The 14453-nt window shown below is 34.2% G+C and overlaps 1 protein-coding gene across 1 annotated transcript in view; it reads right to left on the reverse strand.

The window, feature by feature from the left end:
- unc80 (unc80, NALCN channel complex subunit) overlaps nt 1–14453 on the reverse strand; it is a 104043-nt gene that overhangs the window by 64233 nt on the left and 25357 nt on the right. Inside the window, exons 14-24 of the mRNA XM_085945058.1 lie at nt 11876–11905; nt 10575–10713; nt 9368–9559; nt 9099–9290; nt 7846–7982; nt 6049–6287; nt 5763–5917; nt 4551–4699; nt 3328–3454; nt 2371–2557; nt 723–1001 (exon numbers count right to left, since the gene is read on the reverse strand). Of these exons, the coding sequence (XP_085801184.1) occupies nt 723–1001; nt 2371–2557; nt 3328–3454; nt 4551–4699; nt 5763–5917; nt 6049–6287; nt 7846–7982; nt 9099–9290; nt 9368–9559; nt 10575–10713; nt 11876–11905 (1826 nt within the window). The remainder of the gene's footprint in view (nt 1–722; nt 1002–2370; nt 2558–3327; nt 3455–4550; nt 4700–5762; nt 5918–6048; nt 6288–7845; nt 7983–9098; nt 9291–9367; nt 9560–10574; nt 10714–11875; nt 11906–14453) is intronic.

The following is a 14453-nucleotide window of genomic DNA, read 5'->3' on the forward strand; positions in this document are numbered from 1 at the left end:
ATTTTTTTTGTATTGACTATGTCAAAAAATTAGCTATTGTAATGATGTTAATTTAATAAATGCATATAGGTATTAATTGGACCAGAGTCTTCATTTCCATCCCGTGAGGTGCCGTAAAATATGTTGTATTAATTTTTTTTTTTTGATCATATCCGATCCTAATAATATCATATGGGCCTCCACAGAGTGGAAGTTTGTAATAACAGATTTTTGTTTCTACGAGAAATGGATGTTAGCCACTTGCTCAACCTATTAGGTCCATACTCTGACTCAAACACAAATTGAAAAACAATATGTGTATTTGCCAGACCCAGGATCCGAACCTGGGACCCCCCGCTCGGCCATTGTCGGCATATAGTAATAATAATTATAGTCAATCTAAATTCAATGTGCTGATGCACGGTCACAATGATAGAATCATACGCTTATTATACGCGTAGTTGTTCTCTTTAGGTGATAACGGAATTTCAATACAGCATACTGCTCTTCTCTTATCTTGGAGTCAAGGTATCAAGGAGTCATAATCGTATACGACTTCTTTCTTCCATCTGTCAGAAATGACGGTAGTCAGGTTTGGTTACACGATTTGGGAAACTGTGCCACTATTTTTTGGGAAAATGTTATAATCTATCATGTTTTTGAATATGTGAAGGAAATTACAAAAAAACACCTCATAGCATTTACAATATATAAATAATGCATTAGTGTAAAGATAAACTCACAATTTCCTGGAGATTCTTCGAGACTTCCATCCCGTTTTTTGCCCATCTTCCTCAGGCCAAGCCTTCCCAATCTATCTTCAACCCTTCGTCTCGCACTTCTCAGGGTCTTTCCTGCTCTGGAACCTCCCCCGCCGCCCCTAGATCGCCCCCCCCCTCCCAATCCCCCGAGAGGCATCATGGAGGCCTGCCTCATCAGGTGAGGAGGGGCTTCTCCAGGTGGAGAATCAGAGTCTCCGTATGAAGATGAACTTGAGCCGTACGGTTTACGGAACCATTTGACTGTAAAAAAATATTTTATTTAGATAAGTACATTATTCTTACAAATACAGAAATATCTCAAACAGACTCCCTCCACTCTGTCCAGTCTTCTACTCTCCTTCTCCAGTAGATTACTCCAAGTACTCGTGAGTCTCACTATTTTATGTGACCATTAATGTTTATTCATATGACAAGGAAAGATAGGGCATTATAATGCCACAAATAACTTGAGGCGTCTAATTCCAAAAAGCGATAAGTCGACATCTGGTTAAAATCGAGAAAAAAATACGCTCGTATCCTTTGTATAATTTTACACAATATGTATTGATAACAAATTCCAAAACGCGACATAGTCCTACGAAAAAAAATATTTTAACTCTCGATTTATTACAAAAAGTGCCAAGAGGGCGTCTCCCATGCTGTGGCATCTGGTAGACTCATGACAGTGCCACGGAAATATGCGCCTTATGCGGAATAAATTAAAAAGTGAGGTACAAGTAGCACTACGTCCAATTTTATTTTGCCTATATTTATTACATTTAAGAATTTATCGGCTGAAAAAAATTGCCATTTGGTTCTAATTTCGACATAGAATACAACGGAAAAAATAATTTAACGTTAAAACAAATAATTGAAGCTTGAAACATAAAAACGTTGTTTCCCGAAAATATTGAATTGTGGACTTGAGATTGCTCAGGTTTAGCGATCCCTAACTTATCCAAAATTATAAATTTTTGACCTTTATATTGCAATCCTACCTTAATAATTGTTAAATAGGTTTATGGCATTTTTCATTCTCTTCATAAAAACCACAACTCGTCGTGCCTTTTGAGGCAAACAACAAATTTACTTTATTCTCTCAATTTTTAATTCAGAAATAAATTTTCTTCTATGGAATATCTATTTAGAATAGTTACACATATTTTTATGAAAAAAATGTTATATTTCTTCAATTTATCGTACTACACTTTCAACCGATCAGTCATATTGTCGAAGATACGGGTATGCGTTGCAACTTTACTATGAATCATTCGACAATATTACTGCAGTAAACACGTATCTTGACATGCGAGAAAAAACTTTAGTGTAATCATCGGTCGGAGTTCAGTATTCTATGTACTTACAAACACGTATCTCAAGATACGAGTCTTTTATTGTGATACGATTTTTTTCTAACTACTTAAATCTGTTATGTTATTAAGTATATATTGAGATACTTATTAGTGGAATATGTGCGTATTCTAATTCTGAATTCATTACATCAAATAACTTAAAACTGACAAAAATTGAGATACGTGTTTGTAGAAAATTAATGATGAACTGCTAAATAACGCATGTTATAGCTTTTTATCACAAAGGTTATGAGAATTGAAATATGTATTTCTATTACCTATTCCACCCAGTTTCTTTGTCTTGGAAGAAGTGGACTTATTAGAAGTAGTAGATTCTCCCATTCCACACAGCGTCCTCTCACTCTGCCGCGGTGTCAGAGCGTGTGCATGTTTCTTGCGCAGATTTCCCAAAGGGCTTTGACTTGTTTTGCTGCTATCGTCACATGCATCAGTTTCTAGAAGACTCTGAAAATAAATAAACTAAATTATATTAAAATTGGTTTATCATGTGAGTAGTCCGTGCTGGTTACATGTAAATTGTACGTAGAGCATTTCACTGTAGCACAGTTCGCCGTGAGCTTTCTTATCGCAAAGAGATGACCCTATACTATACGGTCTCCAATTTTATTAGATTCAATATGAACATTAATTCAATTTTCATAGCTGAATTTAGCAAAATTCATGAATTCAAGAATGAAAACCTAACCTAACCTAATAAATAATCCAGTATATCGGCTATTTTAAAAATATGTTTGCTGCTGGCTTCCTCTAAAGTGTAAACCGACAAGAAATGAGTTTTATTTATACATGAATTTTATGTCAGTACTATACGACCTAAAGAGGTTGGACAGTCTTTAATATACGGCCATATATTTCGGATCGTGAAGTGTGATACGGCAAACTGCATACTTACAAGTTTACGGACACGGTCCGCGCTCACATTGAACTGGCTGACGAAATAAACTATAGTTTGATCAATGCCAAATTGATCAACGTACATAGTATAGACTTTCTAATTATTTCTGAAATGACAGCTTGTAACCCATTGAAGAATGGACACTACTAGAAGTTTAATTAAACATATTTTGAGAGTTTCACCACGTATTTGCTCTATTTGCTATCGTTAGACTTTCAAACGTGGTGACAGAGAGAGATAGCACTATTGATCTTGTATAAGTATTGCCGCCTGTCTCTGCCGCCGTCTTTGAATTAGTTTTATTCAACATTATACTCACTGCACATGTGGAGGAAGTGCTTCTTTTCTTGAACATAAATTTTCGATTGGTTCTGTCATCGTTGACAAAACTTGTTTCTATTCCTGTGTCTGATTCTCTTTCCTCGATTTCAGAGTGATGGATATGCCTATAATGAAACAAGATAATCAAATTTCAATAATTTTTTTAATATCATAAAAAAATTAGAAAAAAATGTTCAACTGGTAAAATTCACAAGGCCATTTTCGCACTGGCAATTTTACCACGTGACTTTTTAAATAACCCTCGCGGCTTAAATGACGCCCTATAACGTCGTGGGTCCCAGATTTGAATCCTGGATCTGGCAAGTACACATATTGTTTTTCAATTTGTATATGAGTCAGAGTATGGACCTAATAGGTTGAGCAAGTGGCTGACATTCATTTCTCGTAAAAACAAAATCCGTTAATACAAACCTCTACTCTGTGGAGGCCCATATGATCTTATTAGGATCGGACATGGTCGAATATAATTATAATATTTCGACAATGATCGTTTTGATAGTGACTATTTTACCATTAGTGAATTACACACTGATTATTGATTTTTAATACAAGTTTAATAGTGACAACATTGTTATGAAGAAAGGCTACAATTTATTTGGAGTATGCAGACGATGCAGTTATCCTTGCCTTGACGATTGATCGGTTGGAGATCACTGTGAACAGGCTCTTCATCTGAATACAGCACAGATAAAACCATTTGTGGTGACAAGATTTAAATAAATAGTTGCCGATGATGGCAGTCTTTCCAGTGAACTTGGAATTCGTATGAGCAGCATCTTTTAGCATCTATGAGCAGCAATTTAGACAAATTGAAAAGAGATCAACGATGTATTCTGTAAGGACCAAAATGCTTTTTTTTCACCATGTGCCGAAAGATCTCAACGATTGAGCTTTGAGAATTGATGTCTCCACCGAATATTACAGGTACACTAGTATGATGGTGCTACACACGTGTTTCTCAGAGTCTCAAAATTTCGATCACCATAATCGACCCTCCCTCACCTTGTTGCGGTACTACAAAAGTGATCAATACACTGCACGTCTCACATGGTAGGAGTCACGAGATGTTTCCGGTGGACCGAGGGAAGTGGCGTGAGCTTATGTATAAGAAATAAGTACATGGAATAAACCAGTTGTTTATTATATATTCTTAGTTAAAGGTAATTTTTAATCTAAGGCTAAATAAATTATTATCCTTACCTTATCACTCGAGTGGTTTGCATATTCGTGTCTGATTTATTTGGCCGATCGGCAGAATCAAGAAGTCCACTTAAAGCCACAACTCTGAAGACGCCACCGTGAGCTTCTTTCACATATGTCATTAATTGACGTATGTCCCGGTATAGTACCTGCAAAACAAAAAGACTATTATTCAGAATCAGTTTTTCTATGAATTAATGTTTTCTCGAAACGAATTGGATTTTAATGTAGCTAGGTTTTTTTTTCATTCCTGCTATATTTTCCAAATAATAGTGTAAATGGCAATGGTTTTTAATGCACTATACATGGCCCCCACATCTTGAAACGGGTACCCAGGCTAGGATCTTTGACGGCCCTCTACTTATCGCTAAGCTTAAAGGCACTGTGACGATCATCAGTTAAAATCAAGTGTATGTATTCAGTGTATTTTCTTAGAGATTTTTTGATATTTTTAATACCTACATCCATTTAAATTATGAAGTTGTCGAATTTCAACACACAACAATCAAAAATTGCATCGCATAAAAACATATTTTATTACAACGATTTTCTTAGCTCGTATTCTTATTTGTCTGGTGGTTTTTTGTCCGGTACAAATCTTGCAATCGATTTTTCTTTCCCGATCTTTTCCCGACTAGCTCTAGACATTTGAAACTTTTAGAATATATCAGAACACGATGCCAATGCATTTTTTTAATACTTTTAGGCATCTTTTAGTAGAATTGAATTAATTTTCAGTTAATTCTGTTTTGCATGAAAAGTTATTTCGACACCATTATCAGTTGCTAGGGGTCTGGGGTCCTAGCAACTAAATTATTAATATATACGTGCGTTACTATGGAAATCAATATGACATGTCAAATACAAATTTTTTTGATCGTTTAAGCTAGTCAAGTCAAGTTTATATGGTTCAACAGAATTTAAAAACGTTGTATATAAAAAAGTTCTTTTTATCTTGTAATTATTTAAATGTTAGTATGCTTGAAGTTAAATAAAGCCGCAGGCGATTTCTTTTTATTAGTAGAGCGAATTTGTGATCTGTTTTTATGTCACATGGTTGGTCGATTTGCCACGCCGGGCCCCCAGACCTGTCAGCCCCCCTCTTGTGGGGCCATGGTACTAAATTGATGCTGTCTCACTTTTTGTATCATCTAAAGTCGGCATAAAAAGCCAGGAATTAATTACAACAATATTATATTTTAGATGACTTACAATATCTTCTTGAATCTTGAGATCTTTACTCTCATTAACGAGTCTGGTGACGAGAATCTTAAACATGCATTCCACAACTTGTCCCTCCGCACTGTGCCCCCCCGCCGAGCCTAGGCCTGCCCCAAAGTTTGTCGCATAACCCCCATGAGCCACATCTGGGGATTTGGAATTGGACCTTTTCTGATCTGTAAATGACATATTCAAATGTACATTATTATCTTACTACAATCAATATATTTGACAGTTTTTAAAGTACTCCATTGTTAGGGCTTATAAAATATCTTACTCATCGGTGATAATAGAGTGCTGGGGTCCACGCAGAAAGTCAAATAGGCGTGAAGAAAAGGCATGAGACGGGGTAGAGGCTTGAAGGCGGCGGCCGATCGGAGAAGTCTGGCTGCGGCTCCTGGTGACGCCCTCCTGGCCCTCCCCAACAGGCAGCGGGCCTGCACTCGGAGGCTTTCTGCTGGAGGACCACGGGCCGCAGATCCACACCCCTGGGTACATCCCAACTGCTGGATCACTCTGAAAAAATATGACACCAGAAAATAAATCTACCTTAAATTCAATTTTTTTTTTTTTTTTTACATATTGTGGACATTACAAATTATAAGTTTAAGACGTTCACAACATGACATTTAGAAACAAAGATATATAAATATAACAGTATTACATTAAAAAAAGGGATAGATGAGCAGATAAATTAGATAGGTACAAGGAAGTACACCGGATGAGTTAAGCAGACCCTATTTTAAGAATTTATAAAGGCGACAATGCTGCTAATAGGTTGATAATAAAGAATCGGGAGTAATTGTAAACTCGATAATAAATGTGTCATTATGATGCCTTATTTTTCTAATCATAATATGATACATTCTCCTTATGATGATAAAATACTTTCTTGTCGTAAAATAGTATTATTTTGTACATTTTCATTCTAATCTTTTACAACAGTTTTTTTAGTCAAATCCAGTTGGCTTGAAGAACAAATGGGCCAGGTTTAAATTCTCTTAAGGCATTCGAAGCACGTGGCCAAACCTGATCCAACGTAACGTCGCTTTTTCACTCTCAGTGTAATGAGAGGCTGCATGGTCCACTCTCTCATCTCCTTGTTACTAAAACTAAATTATACCACTGCACACTCAGTATCTGCCGTAAGCATTTGTTCTCGAAGCTCAGTATATGGGGTTTCTGAGCCTTCGTAAAGTGCTATGATTGCCATGGCTCACTACTGTAAAACAGCATAGAATGCAAGCGTCGAATAGGCAACATTTAGTATTAACCAACTACAATCGTGAAATCGAATTTAATGATGCTCCAGACTTCTTCATTTGTATAGTGAGCTCTCTTTATTGAGTGCCATCTCCTGTCTAGCTATAGATACTTTTGATGATTTACCTGTCGCTAATAATTACCGATAATTATAATGCTTCAAATATATTATCATCACATTGTGTCCTGTCACGGCGACAAATTTAGTCTATGGTTTCGTCATTCCGAAGAATATTTTGAATGATCACTATCTCTATAAATTCAATGATAGAGAGTGCCAACTCTAATGTATTAGAATTTTGAATTATTATTCATTCATGCTAATTTCAATTAATTTTAACAGTTTCTACTTGTGCGTATGTTAAAATAACTTATATTGTATTGTATATTGTATATCGATATTGTATCCATTGATAATATTTTAAACAGAATACAACCAAGCGACCATAGATAATAGACATAAACAGCAGACTGTAATTTAATAGAAAATCACTACTACTACAGAGAAAACCACTAAAAACAAAGAACAACGCGAGTCGAAAATGTGTAGGCGATACGCATGAGGTGACCTCATTGTTGTTCTGGCGATTTTGACAGATTTTGCTAACTGACAATGTTCATTTAAAGGTCCAAAATGTGCTATGGGATGGCAGCATCAGTCTGATAACATTTTAAATACCAAGAAAAACGACATTACACATTTTTCTTTCCCGCAGCGGCAGCTTACTGTGACAGCATGTGATAGCACATAAAGTGATGATAATGTATTTGAAGCATTAGGGTGATATCTGGATCAGAACAGGTGACTCACCGCATAATAACGTTGAGAATCAAGTAGTGTGGACAGGTGAGAGATTCTGTACTTTTGCTACTGTCTCTACGAGGCTCACATTTCTCCACTGAGGGGGAATCCTGGCTTTGCCCCAGTATCAAGCTTGTCTCACGAGTCTGTAAAAGGCCATAAAAAAATGTTGTAAGTGAAAATTTAATTAACTCAACGATTAATTCACAAGATTTGAGAATGTTACATTCTATATATCAGTGGCGAAGGGTGGAGGTACGCTGTTAAGATCCGAAATAAATAGTGCATGCTAAACTTCGTCAGTCATACGTATTTGTTTTGATTGAACCAAACCTACAATTTACAGATGGTGCTGGTTAGTTTTTAAAATTAAATTAAGCCCTGCGAAAACCATGCCATAATAATAGATAATACTCAAAAAATACTGGTCTATCTATAAAATATATAAAACATGCCATTAAATCATTTATAATTTTGAATATTTCATAGATCGAATAATATTTTGTATCTAATATTGTTTGGTATAGGCAGGACTTCATGAACTTCAACAACATGTGTAATATGTATTCTTAATTCAACGTATATACATAAGTATGAATGACAAAGTGTACACAACTTTGTCGGATCGCCCAAAGCGTACCAAAACTATTATGGTGTGATTTTCGCAGGGTTTAGTTGATTTTTAAAAACTAACCAGCACCATTTTATGTAAATTGTAGTCTTAGTTCAATAAAAACAAATACATATGACTGACAAAGTTTATTGTGCACTATTTATGTTGGATCTTAACAGCCTACCTCCACCCTTCGCACTGCTATATTGAACATACATTACATGAAAATATCTCAGGCATATACCCACTAGAAAAATAAATACAACACCCCACGGGACTTGAACCTGTAACCGCTGGGTTCACACCAGTGTACTTTTCCAAGCTATATGGGCATCCTACTTAATTACGACGTTAAGATATGGCCAAGCGGCTTTAGCGTCAGCCTATAACATTGTGGGACCCAGTTTCGAATCCTAGGTCTGGCAAATATACAAATTATTTTTCAATTTGTGTTTGAGTCAGAGTATGGACTTAATAGGTTGAGCAAGTGGCTGACATCCATTTCTCATAAAAACAAAAATCTGTTAATACAATCCTAAACTTAGTGGAGGCTCATAATTATTGATCTTATTAAGATTGGACATGGTAAAAAAAAGATAACAAAAATAATAAAGTTGATTAAGTTCATTCGGCTGTTCAATTCAATTACCTTAAATTCTTTGCTTGTGCTGAAATCACCAGAACTGCTTTCCTTGCAGGGAGTGTCACTGTGGCTGCGTGAGTGGCAGCGCCCAGCTTTGAGTACTCCTACATCTAGGAGAACTTCCACCAGGTTTAGCATCACTTCCATCACTCGCACCGTCCAACACAGATTGTCGCGCATTGCAGCAAAATGAACCGCCTAAACAGAGATATGACTGAGTAATGACATGCTACGAATGGCTTAAACTTTCAAAAGAAAAAAAGCATTCAATTTACCTTCAATACAACCAAAAAATCAATGTCTCCATCTTTTGTGATATAGCAAAGCGATCCCGGAGCTTCTTGGATTTCATCTGTAACATATGTGATGTTGGAGTCCGTCTGGGAGCGAGTCAGGCTGGGTTTTCTCTCTGGTGTAATGTGAGGGCCCTGCATGCTCACTGAGTCCAGCTGAGATTCCAGGGAGCCCTGTGAATATGTATTGTATTACTACTGGATTATAATCAGATTCATTATGAATTACTAAGTTTCTAAACTTACTTAAAAATATCTATTGGACACAGATATTGTCAGATATTAGTCGATAATTTTTTATACAATCTAATATCTAATTCAGAAAGACATCAAAAACATACATATCTATTCGAAAAAATCTTGAAAAATATTGATGCTAGGCGGGACTCGAACCCGTGTCCACCGGATTTCGGCCAATGTACTTTATCAATTAAAACCTCCTGCACCATACCTAATTACGATGAAATTAACAAATAACTATGCGTCTGAGGTTTTATCAAGTTATGTAAAAGTCGGCGACTTTTTTTGTAATTTGAATCAGGGGGTGGGTTTTTGGCCCCCCCCCCAGAAATGGAAAAAAATACAAATCTGATAGGTAAATGACATATTAGTTGTTCTTCTTCATCAGGACCTCATGATACGATCGTGATAACGATCCTAATAACTGTTCAGCCATGCGCATTCGATAGCCACTTGGTGGTATGATGGCTTATTGCTAGAGCCAAAGTATGGAGTGTTAGGGTATGATGAATGTATCTTTAAAAGTGCAGTATTCCACAGTTGAAGTGACGAGAATCTATAATTCGGAGGCGGGGTAAATGTGGAAGACAGTGGCACCTGCTAGATTTTGTTACCCCTGCTCTCTTCCCTATGTTAAAAAACAAAATAAAAAAAATATTGATAATTTTTTCAAAATGGACCCCCCAAACCATTTTTATGTGGCGCGCCTGTATTTGATATCTTGATTCAAAATTACAAACATTATTATTTTATATGTGTTTATATGAAGTATAAATTTTATTTTTGATATTGTATGTATAGGATTGTTTTAGAAGATTTTGAATCTAGATAAAACATTCTTATAAACTCAAACTATTCTTTTATCTTATTTATTTGTGTTCTTAAAATTTTGTTATGTTCCCTAAAAATATTAAATTCACTACATTTAGTAATAAACTGATATCCTTACTTGTCTAGTTTTCATATAGTCAGGCGATGGTATGGGCGTGTGCTCCGTGACAGTAATAATTGGATTCTGCGTGGCCGGAGGATGGCTGTACTGAAGCTCAAAAGGCTTACGGCGCTCTGTCCTTATTTCTCCAATATACCTGAATCGGTCACAGTAAACATATATTTAATTAAATTCATATTATTGGCTCTATTTTATTACATGTGACTGAATTAAACATTGATGAGTCTAGTTAACTCACAACTGGGGTGTCAAAAGGGTGTATCTCCAAAACGCAGTTTCAGATAATTTATTTATTTTTACCAAATATTGGTTAAGTTTAAAGTTTAAAATATTATATGGCTCATTTTAAATACCTAATATAATATAAGATAGAAATGAAAATCATTTTTGAATTACAAAAACGAATGCTTGTGACTATGAGCCAAATTCTAATGAAAATACTTCAGGGAACAAAGTTATTCAATCAATTTTTAATCTTAATTTCTTGTTAAAAATTTTTAGAAACTGTGTAGGTTAAACTTTTTATTAAATTAAAAAAATATTATATATTATTTTTTTATAAGTATATTATATCAAGTGGGCAAAGTCAAAATGATGTAAGGGCAAAATTGCAGCTTTACAGGAGAGCAAAATAAAATAATTATGTTACATAATATTGATTTCGTTGATATATTTTTCAAAACAAAAAAAGGTGTAACTTTTTTACAGGATAAATTTTGGTTACAAGACTTTTGGAAAGTAATAAATTTTATTCAAAATTATATTAAATAAGTCCCTTACGCCTTTTTGGCTTGTAACCTTGATATATATTTTCACCAGATCCACAAAGTAACGCACTGTGCTGCAATTTGAAATTGAGTTAAAATAACTAAGAATTGAATGAAGTTATTAGGTTAAGTATCTATTATAATAGATTTGGTTTTTGTGATAATTTTTATTATCTACTTACAATTATTTACATAATATTAACTTAAGACAAATAAAGCCGTGTTTTAAACAAAATAAAATAGTGTTCTACCAAAACAGCCTATCTACCAACTTAACGTTATTAACGTGTCAAGTACACACACGATAACAATTTATATTTTATCAAGCGTAGAAGAAACAATAGAAATAACTGAAATAATACAAGAATAAAATGAAACTAAAAACAAAACGGTGAGAGCTAGTAAGAATCGCCACACTTGAAATGCACCAAGCTGCCACTACTCAGGAACCGCACTAAATGTTACTAAAATCAGGAAAAGAAAAGAGTTTGTGGTAAGCGTTTTTTTTTGTTCTGCACTTGTTCAACTTACCCGCCGGCTGTCAGCTCGTCTATCAAACAGCTGTTTGTGTCATAGAGAGAATGAGACGGAAAATAGAAATCAATTCAGGAGATAACATTCAGGACAGAGATAAAGAATACATACAACAGGGTAAGTTTTTAGTGGAAACTCAATTGTCCAAATTAGTCACTCCGATTATTGGAGAATTGGACATTGGATATTTAAAGTTTTAAAAATGCTAAATATAACATAAAAGCTAAAAATAACTTTGTAATTTTTGGTGTGAATAACTGGATAATTGGGTTTCTACAGTGTTTAAAATCTTATGTACCATAGAATAGTATGGAGTGGACTAAGGGCCGAATGCATAGTTTAACTTTAGGTGCTTAAATGGTATTAAGCAATGCTAACTGTATGCCAACTTGGTGGAAGTGAGAAAAGCAAGATATTATGTATTTTGTATTAGAACATATCGATGCTAAGGTTAACTTAACGTCGTTAACATAAAATTACGAATATTTATTTTCCTTTTTCACTTTTTTTTTTATAATGCCATAAAAAATAATAGTAAGTCATATTTGGATTGATATTCGATTTCTGATTTCTGCTGAAAATCTCAAATTGGTTTGAGATATTTTGACATTTTTTGTGCGCATGCGTGATTTATAGGCGTTTTGTATTTGTTTTAAAAATACTGTTAGGAACATAATATATTATTGTGAATTCTGATTGTTTTTAAACAGCATTAGAGCTGCGGGAACGCAATTCAAACTGATGCAAATATACACATCAGTAAAAGTTGCACCACACACAAACAAACTGTCCACAACAGGTGGAATAAATCTAACTTGTTACAGGTTAAGTCTTTCATTGCTAAAGACGCGCTAGGCACATGGCCATTAGATAGTACTTTAATTACCACATTTAATTATTATGCTAATTGCTTCACACCAGGCGTGTCTTTAGCAGTGACTGAGTTGTGGTAATTAACTAGTTAGCAATGAATGTGTTACTAATACTAAATTATTTACTTTTAATTTCCAAGTAATTTTTCATATGGATCATAAGATGTAAAATACTGCTCTAAATATATTTTTTTCATGTAAAATGCAGTTAACAAAGTATACATAGGTAACTAATTATTGTAGTTGAAGAACATTCCGTCGACGTACAACGAAAACTTATTAACTGACATACTTCGTGAAAATGAAATTTATATAAAACCAATCAGGTTACTATTGTCCGGTGGCTCGACTATGCAGAACCATAAATCATTACAGTGATCGAGTGGATTCCTTTATTTCTCTTGCCTCTTTTAAATTAAGTTGCTCTAAAATTCACAACTCATTGTAACTGGACGACTGTATTTTTTTTCTTATATTGCTTGTCTTCTCTTCATTTTATACTTTATTTATGATTATTAGAATATGTTTTATTTTTCATTTTATTATAATATTATATACCACCTATGTATTTTTCTCTTTTAATCTTTTTTAATAGTTCTCTAATGTATTTTTCACAACCGTATTTAATATTGATTTATGTGTCTGCCTGTTATAGGGATCATCACTATTTTTTTTGTTTTATATTCCAAATTGTACTTATTCTTCGGTGATTGATTGTGTTGGTTGACCTAAATAGAAAATGCATTATGAATTTTATTAAGTGCAATTTTTGATGATCTTAAACAGAAGCCGTTATTAGCCACAAAAGTGGATTTGATTGAAATCATAGAAGTACCTACTATCATTTCATTACAGGAGAAGTGATTTTCATAGGTTGCACGAATATCAGTTTTTTTCTTGAAAAAAACATTCCTGTATTTCTATGAATTAATTGAATCAATTCCTGCTTATATCTATTCACCGAAAACTAATTAAGTACATTTTTTTCAATAGGTAATAAATGTGTTCAGTTAAAATTTATTTTTAAATATATAGCTAAAATGTTAAACCAATTTAAATAGCAATGCTTGATCATCATTATCCAGGGTTGATCTACTGCTGGATGAAGGACTCTTCATAATTCCATCCATTTTTCTCGGTCTATAGTCCATGTACATCTACCGAACCTTACAAGCTCGCTTATCCAGCGAGTTTCAGGGCCTCCTTGTGGTCGTTTAGTACCACCACATTATGATGGCATTCGTTCAACAGTTCTCCACTCGTCGAGCACCGAGACAAAATTTGTTATGCACCTACTGTTTTTTATTATCAATGTCTTAAAACATTGGTATATGCAGTTAATAGATTTTCGTTGTATTTCAAGGATTTATAGAAAAAAATGAGCTAAATATAATATTATATCTTTCAATTTTGTATGTTCAAATAATATGACATGTATAAATTCTCGGAAGTTAATTAATTTATGCTGTTCATTTGGTCTACCTACTTAATTATAATTCTATTCTGAACAATATTTCGGATGCATTAACAATTTACAGTAGGTACAACACTGTCTTTGGATATTGGTTATGTATTTCGTTGTGTTATTTCAGCGTGTCTAAAGATAGAAATATGTAGAACTAAAGTTATGCTAAAGTGACAAGAAATCATGCCGATTTCAAGATTTAGGTAGGTATAGTAAATTAACAAAATATCAAAGGGTT

This window comes from Rhyacophila brunnea, unplaced genomic scaffold (assembly GCF_057557595.1).
Source record: "Rhyacophila brunnea isolate RB1 unplaced genomic scaffold, BYU_Rbru_1.0 scaffold_18, whole genome shotgun sequence".
Classification (NCBI taxonomy): Eukaryota; Metazoa; Arthropoda; class Insecta; order Trichoptera; family Rhyacophilidae; genus Rhyacophila; species Rhyacophila brunnea.